This window comes from Mustelus asterias, chromosome 12 (genome assembly GCF_964213995.1).
Source record: "Mustelus asterias chromosome 12, sMusAst1.hap1.1, whole genome shotgun sequence".
Lineage (NCBI taxonomy): Eukaryota > Metazoa > Chordata > Chondrichthyes > Carcharhiniformes > Triakidae > Mustelus > Mustelus asterias.
In genome coordinates this window covers 15,311,152-15,325,441 of record NC_135812.1, presented here as the reverse complement: position 1 = coordinate 15,325,441, position 14,290 = coordinate 15,311,152, and the positions used below count along the sequence as shown (strand labels likewise).

At 42.2% G+C, this 14,290-nt stretch overlaps 1 protein-coding gene across 9 annotated transcripts in view; it reads right to left on the bottom strand.

Annotated features, from left to right (window-relative positions):
* Positions 1–14,290, bottom strand: part of synrg (synergin, gamma) — a 119,175-nt gene that overhangs the window by 29,232 nt on the left and 75,653 nt on the right. For 5 of the 9 annotated variants that reach the window (XM_078224822.1, XM_078224821.1, XM_078224826.1 and 2 more), the window contains 3 exons: positions 6,001–6,624; positions 3,928–4,127; positions 3,040–3,093 (listed from right to left, as the gene is read on the bottom strand). In XM_078224822.1, the coding sequence (XP_078080948.1) occupies positions 3,040–3,093; positions 3,928–4,127; positions 6,001–6,624 (878 nt within the window). The remainder of the gene's footprint in view (positions 1–3,039; positions 3,094–3,927; positions 4,128–6,000; positions 6,625–14,290) is intronic. The other 4 variants (XM_078224824.1, XM_078224828.1, XM_078224823.1 and 1 more) reach the window with 1 other exon arrangement.

The window sequence follows — 14,290 nt, the reverse complement described above, 5'->3', positions numbered from 1 at the left end:
TACAGACAGACTGTATGGTGTGCAAATTGGTTGCCACCTTTGCTCACAAAATAACATTTCAAAGTAATATATTGGTCATAAAGTGTTTCAAGTTGTCTCGAGGATGTGAAAGACACCATATAAATGCAAGGGTTTTGTCAGTAGAAAAATAAAAATTCTATTTTACATTGACGTCACAAAAAGGTATGTGTCAATCCAAAGCTAAATGTCTAGGTTTTGAATTGAAGACATTTTAAGTCAGCTGAATGTCTGACATCTTCAGAAACCCAGCATTATGCCCCAGGGTCTTCAAACCAAACTATCTAGAAAATCACATGGTTCGAAGTGCCGTTTGCAAAAGTAAAATGCTGCAAATCTGAAATGAAAACAGAAAATGCTTCAAATACTCAGCAAGTCAGGCAGCATCTGTGTAGAGAGAAACAGAGTTAAAGTTTCAGGCCAATCACTTTTCATCAGAACTTTCAGCAGAAATTTGAAACGTTAACACTATCTCTCTCTCTCTCTCCACAGAGGCTGCCAAAGCTGCTGAGTTTTTCCAGCATTTTCTGACTTACTGATATTTTCAGTTTTTATTTTAGATTTCTGTTTGTCTGACATGCATAGTACTCTTTCCCTCAAAGAAAACATACCTTTTATCAAGGTTTAGAGAGATTAGGCATTGATTGGGACAGTGGCACAGCGGTTAGCACTGCTGCCTCACAGTTAGGGACCAGGGTTCAATTCCGGCCTCGCGTGACTGTCTGTGTGGAGTTTGCACAGTCTCCTCGTATCTGCGTGGGTTTCCTCCAAGTGTTCCAGTTTCCTCCCACAGTCCAAAGATGTGCAGTTAGGTTGATTGGCCATGCTAAATTGTCCCTTAGTGTCAGGGGACCAGCAGGGTAAATACATGGGGGTAGGGCCTGGGTGGGATTGTGGTCGGTGCAGACTCGATGGGCCGAATGGCCTCCTTCTGCACTGTAGGGTTTCTGTGTATCTATGGGGTTACGGGGATAGGGCCTGGGTAGGATTGTGGTTGGTGCTGACTCGATGGGTCAAATGGCCTCCTTCTGCAGTGTAGGGATTCTAAGATTGCCACAAAGGTTTATACCGCGAGCATGCACCTGATACTGCTGCTGTTCATCCAGCTAAAACTAAGTAACCTCGTGAGCAATGGTAAGCTTTGTTCTTGTTCCATCAGGACACTCTACATACAACATTAACTTGCAGCTTTATCTGGAGCATGCTACTCCTCCACATGCTATTCTCGGTGGACTGGTTAAACACCAAGAGCCTTGGCGTATTGCAGACCCACGCTTACTACAGAGGCTTGATCTGGTTCTGATTCCTTAGCAGCCATGTTATGTTGGAGCTTCTTCAAACCCACAGAGGTTAAAAAGACAAAACACTACACGATATCCCAGTTACACATTTATTTTTGTTCTTCATGATCGAGACTCAATTGTGGAAACAAACCCAATATCAGACACGTTTACTTAGCGTCCCTTGTGGTCACAGGACAAGAGACAAGAATAATCTCTAACAGAAGAGCAAAATAGCATGGGAGCAGAGATCTGAAAAGTGCTTGAAAAACTCAGCAGGTCTGTGGAGAAAGAGAATTAACGTCGAGCCCAAAATGACTCTTAATTGGAATCAAAGAGTCATATTGGACCTGAAACGTTAAGAATAATATTCTGACTAGCAGCATTCCAATAAATTAATTTCAATAGCAAATTATGAACTATCCAGCAGTATGCCTTTGGCACAACTAAAACAACAAGTTCCAGTCGCATAACAAATGCTTGCTCAATGTTTCAGAATGTGTTGAACCAACACAAGCACTGCATTTTGCTATTCAAACTGGGAAATTAAATGCCACGTCCTGTTTCAGTCACAGTACCTTGTCTGAAACAAATCTTATCTTGCATTGATGGGGACTAAGATGACCCAAGCTGTAGTTGGACCATATTACTGATTTGAGATTGCTAGCTGTAAAGAGCTGTTCACAGTTTCTAAAAACCCTAATTATATGTCTGCAAATTGTGCTCCCTTAGAGATACTTTCACACATTCATTGAGCTCCACTCCCCAACCAGCACATTTTAAATGTCGAGAGTGCAGGTGGAAACATCCACACATTCAGAATATATATATTCTTTTTAAACTCTGCTTATCTTTGTAAACGTGCCTAATTGGAAGATGAAGTGTTGTTCTTCCAGTTTGCGTTGGGCTTCACTGCAGCATTGCAGCAGGTCAAGAACAGACATGTGGGCACGAGAGCAAGATGCTGAGCTGAAATGGCAAGGGGGAGGGAGGTTGGGGTCATGCTTGCGGACGGAGTGAAGGTGTTCCGCAAAGCGGTCACCCAGTCTACGTTTAATCTACAACACTGCATCTTCCCATTAGACACACTATAGACTTCTGGTCTCAACACAGAGTTCCACAACTTTAGATTGTGAACTTTCCCCTCCATCTTGATACCCTCCCCCTTTGCTTTCTGTTATTCAGTTCCCCTGGCCTGTCCCAACACAATCCCACCACTCCCCCACATGGCGACTACCCCTTGTTCAGTTTTGCTTATACTGAGCACAAATCTTTGTTCTCTTATTAACACATTCAACTATCCTACCTTTGCCACTATTAGTACTCTTCAGTCCCTAATGGCACCAGTCTCAGTCCCTTTGTCTCATGACCTGGACACTTTTGTCAATCACTCCTCAGCTCTGACATATCACTGACTTTCCATTCTGCCCCACCCCTCTCCAAGTACATCATTCATCACACTTCTATCCCTCTTCAGTTCTGTAGAAGGGTCATATGGACTCAAAATGTTAATGGTGTTCCTCTCTTCATAGATGCTGCCAGACCTGCTGAGTTTATCCAGTATTGTGTGTTTTATTTCCAGCATCTGCAGTATATTGCTTTTATGTGTATTCTTACTCAATTAGCAGCAAGTTCAGTCTCAAGTGTAGATAGGCCAAGCCCATATAGCTCGGAAAATGACTTACAATTTCACTATGGCTACCATTGCACCACAGTAAATAAAATAAAATGTGGGCTTCACCTGTAATGCACTTTCTAAACATCTTTGCCATTCATAAGCGTAGCGTTCATTCTCCTGAAACAGATAATAGAAGCAATTCACCAACTAATATCTGAAACGAAACGCCAACTCCTTCCATTGGTATTGTGCTAAAATATGGGTAGCTTATAGCAGTCAAACTGAAATATTAATTGAGCAATTATTACAGTAGAAGTTAGAATCATCTATACTTTATGAAATGCAGATTAACAAGCACCTAGGTCAAGAACTGACAAAACCGGCACACACATGGCTGATAACTAATCACCACAAGGCAGTCAAGCCAGTGCATAAATAATGATCAACCCCAGCACCTTAAAAATCTGTAACATCACAACACACACCCACCACTGACTTTAGGCCTGGAACAAAACTGTCAAGTTTTTTTTCCAACAATGTTTAATCCAGATAATTAAATCTCGCCAGTTATCATTAATGTTCTTATACATAGGATAAATTTCTGCTGTGAACATTATCTTATCTTCCTGCAGTGTGTTCCAGGCAGAATGATGTCCATCTAAACCAGCTGTGAAACTGTTCCATATAAAGTGTTGGAGGACCAACAAAGTGCATCTTTATTTTAAAACACAAATACCGTTTGCTCGTAAACCAGCAACATTTACTCCTTAATTTGCACGTAAATTAGTTTCACAATGCCATTCCTGTCTTGGCCTCCATCTCAGAAAACCTCTGGTGCCATTATGCTGCTCCAGTTCTTTTACTATGTGCAACTTTTCCAGCAGAACAAAACCTGGAATTGGGCGCACAGAAACTGAGAACAATTAGAATTTCCTTCCATAGCATCAAGTGGAAATCCCAAACACCCGCCAGCATAAAACAGCAATTATTTGCAGAATACGCAACCAATACCTCCACTTCTCCAGTTAGGTCTTTGTACTTGTCCCTGATGACAGGCAGTGGCGCTGGTTTCTCATTCAGGGTATTTGATCTGTCCCTGAAAGGCTGCTCTGAAGCTGGCGGTGCATGGGTTACTTCTTTATCCCCAAGGCTCAGACTCCTTTTATGAGATCCTGCCGGGGTGGAGTTGAAATCTTGTGTCAAACACGTTACTGCATTTCAGAGAAAGTCACATAAACATTAGTGATGTCTGACCAATATACCACAAAGTTGTAACCATGACCAGTCCTCACAACAGATGTTGCAATCAACAATTTATTACAAAATCCTCTGAGCTCAGAAGAGAAGGTTCAACATTCTACGGTATTTTAATATTACCACAATTAAGTAAAACAGAATTTAAAAACATAGTTAATTTGAATCTCTGATCCAACACAAACTCCTGGATTGTACTGTAGATTGAGAATCTTCCTTACCTAGACCTCATCCAACCGTAAACTATTTCTTCTTTTCTAAGGTGCCAATATTTTGTACTAAGAACACAGGACAAAGAAAATCACAGCTCAGGAACAGGCCCTTCGGCCCTCCAAGCCTGCACCAACCATGCTGCCTCCACTGAACTAAAACCCCCCACCCTTCTGGGGACCGTATCCCTCTATTCATGTATTTGTTCAGATGCCCCTTAAAAGTCACCTCCCCGGCAACGAGTTCCAGGCACCCACCACCCTCTGTGTAAAAAAACTTGCCTCGTACATCTCCTTTAAATCTTGCCCCTCGCACCTTAAACTTATGCTGTTTGATCCTTACACTCAGCTATGCAAGAGTCAGAGAAGCAAGCATTTTTTTCTCTTGGAGAATCTTTAGCAGACAGAAGCACTACATAAGGAATGGCTTTTACTAAAAATTTAAAAATTGTCACTGATAGTATGAAAAAAATGTTGGATTTCAACAGGTGGGTGAAATTTTGGGGGAATGGGAAGGGGGGTGGCAGAGAGGAGATTGTTTAACTGAACTGGAATTGGAGCTTCTGTTGTGAGAACTGGTCCTTTCCATGGTATATTGGTTTGTTTTGGTGATTCCATCCCCCTCCCCTATTTTTAGCTGATCTCTGTGTCCTAGTCAATCCCCAAAGTTTCCAATCCTATATCATAGAATCCCTACTGTGCAGAAAGAGGCCATTTGGCCCATCAAGTCTGCACTGAATACAATTCCACCCAGACCCTAACCCTGTAACCCCACGTGTTTACCCTGCTAGTCCCCCTGACATCTCCACTATCACGAAGGCCATCTATTTCCATCCCATAGCACAGACCGTCAAAAGCCATCATCTGTCCTCAGCGAACTTGAGCTCATCAAAATCGCTGCTGCTCATTTTGGATCACATAACATGTATTGCTGGCTCACCACCCATGCCTTCGCTGACTTACATTATTTTTCAGGCTCTTTCTGCCTCAGATTTAAAATTTCTATCCACTATGTTCAAGTCCCTTCATGGCCTCTCCATCTCTCTAACCTTCTTAAGCAATACGCCCGACCCCAAAAGCTCTCTCCTCCTCCCACTCTGGCCTCTTGTCCATCCTGAACATGCTTTCAGCTGTCTCGGACCCACATGCTGAAATCCCTTCCTAAGATCTTGCTCCAATTCACGACCCACCTGAAAAATCAATCTCTTGGAGCAAGTTTACGATCACCTCATCTAATACCTCCTGCTTGAGACTGGCCTCCACCTATGCTTTAGTGAAGCCCCCTGTGACACTTCCTACACTGAAGTAACGTTCATACAAGTAGCGATTATTGCTGTGGTCAAGGAGGAAACTCGTAATGAAGGGAGCACTCAACCACACACTAAAATGAGATAATAAAGCACATGTGCAAATCTGTTGTTCGTAAGTTCATTGAATGAACTAACTGTTGTTTTTAAATTTGCTTTGGAGCATGAGCTCACAATCACTTTCTGTGCAACCCAAGATCCAAAGTTTGTTTTCAGCCACAACAGCTTGTTGCAAGAGCCAACTTTGAGGTTAAGCAACAGAAGCAACAATATTCCAATTAATTTAATAGAGGATACAGACAGTTCATACATACCTTGCACAGAAAGATCAAAGGTCTCCATCTCGCTCTTGATCATCTCCTCACTGGATTTCACCTTGCCCTGGGAACTAGCCATAAGAAAATCAAATTTACTAATTTTGGGCTTTTCACTTTGGAACTCTCCAAACTCATCAAAGGCTTCAGTTTTTGTCTCCTCTGAAGAAACCCCATTTGTGACAGAGACTGCAGTCCTTTGCTCTGCATCCCCCAGGTTTGACTCATTAGGCTTAACAGTCTGTCCCTCCCTGGATGAAACAATTGCAAAGTCTCCCAAGTCGCCACCACCTTCTTTTTTCTCTTTGGTCCGTTCCGCAGTTTCTTTGAGGTCTCCAAAAGCGTCAAAGTTGCACTGCGAACTCGTTTCCTCGGCTGAGAATGTTGTTACCGTGGAGACAGTCGTCATAGTGATGTTCTCGGAGCTGCCGAAAGAGGTTTCTTTCTTCTGAAGCACCGAGGTAGAGGACAAGGATCTGCCTTCCGAGCTGAGGAAGAAAGGTGGCTGCTTCTTAATCTGTGCGCCAGAGTCTTCTTTCTCAGACCAATCGTAACTGGTTAAACTGCTCACTGCAGAGCCATTACTGAAGTTAGCAAAGGGGTCAAATTTAAAGTCGTCCAGATCTGAAAGAAATAGTGAATTCCGATCATTGACACTGAACCTTGAATTTTAAAGTAAGGCTCTAATGTAAGAATGGCATGTTCAAAGTACTTCACTGCACCAAAACTTAAACTACAAGGACTAAAACTGATCAGTGGCTGAACATTGTTACTGATTATTTGTATCTCAACAGGCTAATTCATTTGAGACAACACTCAGAGCCACTGGCGGGGTCTTGTCAGGTTTTCCGAAGCACAGCTGATATCTGCACTAAGAAATTAAAATAATATGTCAAAACTGATTAGGATTTTTGTTATTGCTAAGGCACATTTCAACATTGATTTTCCAGCTAATCTGGCAGGAAAACCCTTTAGCGTTCGACTGATTTGTCTTATTCCGACAACTGCCATTTCCCTTTCAGCTTGCAGCATAGGCCTGGAGGAGCTTATGTTAAAGATAGTGGTGCTCCAAACTGACATTAAAACGGATCTGACAGTCAGTTTCAGTTCTGTAAAGTTGAAGACTGCTGCAAGTCTTGGCCAGCTGTGTTGCTCTCATGACAAGACAAGCATGACCTGTTACCTTTCTTAGGTGTTTTGCACATGATCTAGATGGTGACAAGTTGAGTTGATTTATTACTGGCACATGTATTGGGATACAGTGAAAAGTATTGTTTCTTGCGCGCGCGCTACAGACAAAGCATACCACTCAGAGTACATAGGAGAGAAGGAAAGGAGACGGTGCAATGTAATAACAGAAAACCCCAAAGGATAGGTTTGAAGATGCATTCGACTTGGTCAAGCTGAGAAGGATTTCAACGTGTTCTAAAAATAGAAAATGATATTTGGGGGAGAAATAGAAATCTTATGAAGCTTTATTACACCAAAGACTCTTTCAAAATACATTTCGGTGTACTTTTGAAAATGTAGGGAGTTGCGTTGTGAGGAAAACCCTTAACACATAACAAATTTGATTAGCTTCGTAAACGGGGATGGCAGATACTGAAAATTTCTTAATTTCATCCAAATTGTGAGAATGTTGTAGCTCTGTAACACATGGTGACACAGTGGTTAGCACTGCTGCCTCTCAGCACCAGGGACCCGGGTTCGATTCCCGGCTTGGGTCACTGTCGACATGGAGTTTGCACATTCTCCCTATGTCTGCCTGGGTTTCCTCTGAGTGCTCTGGTTTCCTCCTACAGTCCAAAGATGTGCAGGTTAGGTGGATTGGCCATGCTAAATTGCCCCTTAGGGGGACCAGCTAGGGTAAATGCATCGGGTTATGGGGATGGGGCCTGGGTGGGATTGTGGTCGGTGTTGACTCGATGGGCCAAATGGCCGCCTTCTGCACTGTAGGATTCTATGTTAAATGGTTAAATTGCTGACAACTTTAGGCTGGTTCTGCTGCATGCAGTCAGCCAGCGAAAAAACACAATCAGAACTGTTAAATGAGTATGGATCGAATGGTGGAGCTCCTGAATTCTGTACCGCAGACTGGCAAGCATCCACAAAATCCCACACTACTAATTCCTGATCCCAACCCGGTTGAAGATAAAGGTAAGGATCACTACCCTTCAGAAAGGGACAGTCCAGCTTGGGCCTTTCCACCTCCCAAGCAGTCAGTTAAGGGTGTCAGTAAGATGGGTCAATGAGAAGATCCTTTGACGATTATCAATTTAGTGGAAATATTTTTCCAGTGCAGGGAAACACTTGAATATTTTTTTTAAATTCACGAAATTATCACAATTTGGCAATCGCACTTCAGTGGGATGCTCAGACTTTTATCAAAAGGAATCAATGAAATCTTTTTTTAAAAAAAAGAAAGATGACTAATGTTTAATTCCCTACATCGTCAGATATAGCTTTATGTCATCTTTGATGTTACTGGGATTAGCCTGAAAACAATCACAACATGGGCGGCACGGTAGCACAGTGGTTAGCCCTGCTGCTTCACAGCTCCAGGGTCCCGGGTTCGATTCCCGGCTCGGGTCACTGTCTGTGTGGAGTTTGCACATTCTCCTCGTGTCTGCGTGGGTTTCCTCCAGGTGCTCCGGTTTCCTCCCACAGTCCAAAGATGTGCGGGTTAGGTTGATTGGCCAGGTTAAAAATTGCCCCTTAGAGTCCGGAGATGCGTAGGTTAGAGGGATTAGTGGGTAAATATGTGGGGCTAAGGCCTGGGTGGGATTGTGGTCGGTGCAGACTTGATGGGCCGAATGGCCTCCTTCTGCACTGTAGGGTTTCTATGATTTCTATGATGCTGTCAAAGCACAGCCTAATGGGATCCGAACCGAAATCTGCAGAAAATGCAGATAATTGCCAACTGTGTTGGTCAAAATAAATTACTAACAGCTGCACGAAAACTACCACTCTGAGTAAACAGGGAATACCATTGTTAACAAGATTAAAATTACATTGTTTTGAATACTGTAACCACAGTTGATTACACTTTTGTAATTACAACCTAGAATACCACTGACAACTTTGGGAACAAAATCTCATCCGAAGAAGCATTAGTTATTATCACAGTTTCACTTGTCATTCGGAACAAATAATTCAACGCACTGGAAAAGTGCTTCAAAGATAAACATTGGTCATATCGCGATCCAGCCTATGTTCACTGGTGTAAATCTGTTCTTGGTTCAGACTGATCTTTATTGTGTCTCAATTTCATCAAGTTTATCAGTGAAAAATGAATTTTAATTTGTTTCGATTTATTTTAAATCTATTTATTAGTGTCACAAGTAGGTTTGCATTAACAATGCAATGAAGTTAGTGTGAAAATCCCCTGGTCGCCACACTCCGGCACCTGTTCGGGTACACTGAGGGGAATTTAGCATGGCCAATGCACCTAACCGGCACGTCTTTCAGACCGTGGGAGGAAACCGGAGCACCCGGAGGAAACCCACGCAGAGGGGAACGTGCAAACTCAACACAGACATTGACCCAAGCTGGGAATCGAACCTGGGTCCCTGGCGCTGTGAGGCAGCAGTGTTAACCACTGTGCTGCCCCTATGTTCCAAGTAATCAGAATTAAGTGTGTACTTTTCAATAAACCGTTCCATCAAAAATGTAGTTTGCATCAGATGTTAAAATAGGAGCATTTATACACAAAAGATGTATTTTGGTGCAACAGCTGGCCTCTTACCAAATGAATCCCTCTGGGTATCAGTTACCAACAATTATTTCAAGAATGAATGATCTAAATTGGTGCATTGGTTTGATATTTGATACTAGCTGCTTAGGATTTCTGGATTATAAAGAGATAACCTGGATACAATCCCAACACAGAAATAAAGACCGTTGGACACCCGATCAGCAGCTCTAGAAGGTGAAATTATAACACTTGCTGTTATTCAAAGTCAAGTTTTTCTAATTGCTTTGGATTTGACAATGCTCTGTTGAGAAGCACATGATCAATTCAGAGCGGCAGAATAATTGATGAGGAATTGAGAGAAGTTTAGGGGGGTGGGGCAAGGGGAGGGGGAATATTAAATGGGGTGGTTAGTCATCCACAGGAACAGTTCCAACTAGATCTCAATGCAACACCATGAATAATGGCCACCCTTCAGGGTGAAGAGGAAATCTGATGGAAATAATGAAGACCTAAAAAAGGTGGCGAGAGGAGGCATAAAATCAACCTTCCCACGGTCAGGTCTGTATACAGTAAGAAGTCAGCTGCCCATTGTCAAGGATACTTGTATACTCGTAACATGATCCCAAAGTCTTTCTAGTAACTTAGCAATTACAGCAGTGTTGTGAAAGTCACCTTCACAAACAAGACAGTCACACCTCCAGTTAGAAATAGGAAGATTAGTTTACAGACAGGGCAGATAGAATTCCTTTATCACAAACTTTAATGTGACTCATCTAACATGCTAAAGTCAATCAACAAGGTTAGAGGTCTTTCACCATGACGGAATGACAAGAGCTATTTTTTCCCCTTAGGGTTAAGCACAAAAAAATGCAAGACATGCAAACCAGGTTCAATAACTAGAAGCACTTCCAATAACAATTTTTCTTTAACATATTTTTAAATAAGGGATTATTCTATTCATTCTCCACTGGACCAGGTACTTGTTGTTAGAATAAGGAAGGTGATCTGGTCTCATGGCTTCAGCATTACTGCTCCGAACTGGATGCTACAAAATGCCCGACAACAGCTCTCCCTCAGATTTTCACTTCTCTGTGGGTAGGTGACTTTTGACAACACCTCCTTTCAAATATAGTGCTGAAATTAAGCCATCAAAGGCAGTGGGAAGGGAGCAGGCCACCTTTGAAGAATGCATTAACTAAGGAAGGCTGCTGAGAATAGCTCGAGATGTCAAAGCTGTCTTTACATTACATAATTATTTTATGAAACACCAGAGATGTCAGCAACTGCAACCAATTTCACCAAACTGGGGGGGTGGAAATCTTAAAACTTTAGAAATAATCCAAAAAACAAAATGTGCAAAACTTTAGAAATAATCCAAAAACAAAATGTGCATTTAACAACAGTGATAAAAATATTGCTGAATAATGTTTGGCTTCAATTTAATAGCTACTAGGCTGCAAAAGTAATTTCTATTTTAAGTTAGGCCATATTATCATCTAACTAACAGAGTCTGTAGATACAATTTTTAACAAATTCATTTTTAATTAGGGGTATTAACACATTGAAATATTTTGCACATAATACTCATTTCTTGTGTCACATATAGTTCCTGCAACACTTTCCCCATTATATTTTGTTGACAGCATTGTTATAACAAAGGATATTTCTAAATCACTGTATACATTGCCATGGGAGATCTGTTGGCAACAAACATTTGATTAATCTGCTTCCCTGTCATACTGTTTGTATGTAATGTTGTGGTGAGCTTTTGTTAAAATTCTTTCACAGGATGTGGGCATTGCCGCTAGGTCGGCATTTGTTGCCAATTCCTAATTGCCCTTGAGAAGTTATGATGTACATGGCGACCACGTGATACCATGGGCAAACCAGATCACTGGAAACTTATTTTCAGTTTTCTGTTTTCTGTTCTGAGAGTTCCCATCCAGCATTCAATCTCAGACGTTTTGCACACTGTTTGCACACTGTTCCCTTTTATAGGGAACTCTAATGGCTCCAAGTTCTGCCTCTGCTTCCTTCCACTGTCACCCACCTTAAATGTTTCAGTCCCCCTCTCCCCATTGCAGTAGTTAATGTGGGTTTACAGCCTGCAAGAGCTCAATGTTTTTTTTCAGCTCCATAGTCACTCTCTCTATTCTCCATTACACTTTCTGCTCTCACTACTCTGCCCAGTTCAATGTCCAAATCCTGTTATTCGCCAGTTGATAGCCCAGCCCACAGCTGTCGTCCTTGACTTTGTACTACCTTATGTCTGGCTACCATCTGCTCCTCCCTTCCAATGTAACCTTAAGTTTTATTATTTCTTAGTGTCACAAGTAGGCTTACATCAATACTGCAATGAAGTTACTGTGAAAATCCCCTAGTCGCCACATTCTGGTGCCTGTTTGGGTACACTGAGGGAGAATTTAGCATGGCCAATGCACCTAACCAGCATGTCTTTCGAACCGTGGGAGGAAACCCACACAGACACGTGGAGAACGTGCAGACTCCCCACAGACATTGACCCAAGCGGGAATCGAACCCAGGTCCCTGGCACTGTGAGGCAGCAGTGCTAACCACTCTGCCACCATGCCACTCCATACAACATAAGAACATAACTAGGAGCAGGAGTAGGCCATCTGGCCCCTCGACCCTGCTCCGCCATTCAATAAGATCATGGCTGATATTTTCGTGGACTCAGCTCCACTTACCCGCCCGCTCACCATAACCCTTAATTCCTTTACTGTTCAAAAATTTATCTATCCTTGCCTTAAAAACATTCAATGAGGTAGCCTCAACTGCTTCACTGGGCAGGGAATTCCACAGATTCACAACCCTTTGTGTGAAGAAGTTCCTCCTCAACTCAGCCTCAAAGTAAGGGGGAAAAAATTTAGGATGATGCCCCCTAGTTCTAGTTTCACCCGCCAGTGGAAACAATTTCCCTGCTTCTATCTTTTCTATTCCCTTCATAATCTTATATGTTTCTATAAGATCTCCTCTCATTCTTCTGAATTCCAATGAGTAAAGCCATAGTCTACTCAGTCTCTCCTCATAAGCCACCCCTCTCAACTCCGGAATCAACCTATTGAATCTCCTCTGCACCCCCTCCAGTGCCAGTATATCCTTTCTCAAGTAAGGAGACCAAGACTGTACACAGTACTCCAGGTGTGGCCTCACCAGCACCTTATACAGCTGCAACATAACCTCGCTGTTTTTAAACTCCATCCCTCTAGCAATGAAGGACAAAATTCCATTTGCCTTCTTAATTACCTGCTGCACCTGCAAATCAACTCCTGCACAAGGACACCCAAGTCCCTCTGCACAGCAGCATGCTGCAATTTTTTTTATAACAAACACCTCCAGTCCTTCCCAACCAGAAGTTCACACAATTTTCCAAATAGGTATCTATTCTAGCTCTTTAGCCTCTCCCATCTTGCAGTGGTCCCATGTTTGAGCATTGGTCACAGTCATGGTTCCTGAACCAATGCAACAATAGAAAAACTTTATGATAGATTTGCATTGTTTCTCTCCCGGTCCCAGGCCCATGTTCCCTTCAGCCCCTATTCCTTTACTTTAAACCCAAGCCAAGCCACACGTTCTCTCTCATTCGTGCTATAAGCAGTTCCAGTATGGTATTGGCACCTTGTTTCTCTCACTCATCTCCAAAGTGCTAGTAATCTTCTTGCTGTATGTCCTCGTCTTTACAACAAAACTTCAAATGTCCCTGGCACTTTACATATGAAGACACAAATACAAAAGATGTTGCAGAATAGCCGAGAGAGATAAACAATCAAAAATGTAGGTTGCGAGGAGACAACTAGAACAGAAGGTGTTTAAAATAATAAAATTATAAATTGTGTTCATGAGTAAATCAACCTACTGAGAGACATGCAGCATGAGAGATATGTGGAAACAGGGGAAGAGTCGCTTTCATGGAGGAAGACAGAAATAAGAACAAAACGATTTCAAAACGAACAGAAAGGAAGATGGTGGTAATAAAGTTGATGAAAACCAAAGCAGAGAAAAGAGAAAGAGAAAAAGAAAAATGAAAAGTCAGGCAGAGAGAGAAAGCAGTAGAAAATGGGTCACATGCGAGGGGGCAGAGGGAGAGCTTTACTTCGGATCAGTCAGTGTCATTTTTTTCTTTATTCTTTCCTAGGATGTGGACATCACTAGCAAGGCCAACATTTGTTGCCCATTCCTCATAGCCCTTGAACCAAGTGGGTTGCGAGGCCATTTCAGAGGGGATTTTAAGAGTCAACCATTTTACTGTAGCCTGGAATCACATGTAGGCCAGACCAGGTAAGAGTGGCAGATTTCCTTCCTTAAAGGGCATTAGTGGGTTTTTATGACGATCGATAATAGTTTCATGGTAGCCACTATTGAGACTAGCATTAAATTTATGAATTGAATTTAAATTCCATCAATTGCCATAGTGCAGTTTAAACCTGGGCCTTTGGATTACTAGTCCAGTGGCATTACAACTACACCCCACCATCTATCCCTGTAGCAAGTTCCTCATCATCATGGGAGACAACAAGTTTAATCCAGAAAAAATGAAGATCCCAAAATATGATTATCACACCATCAGAAATGACC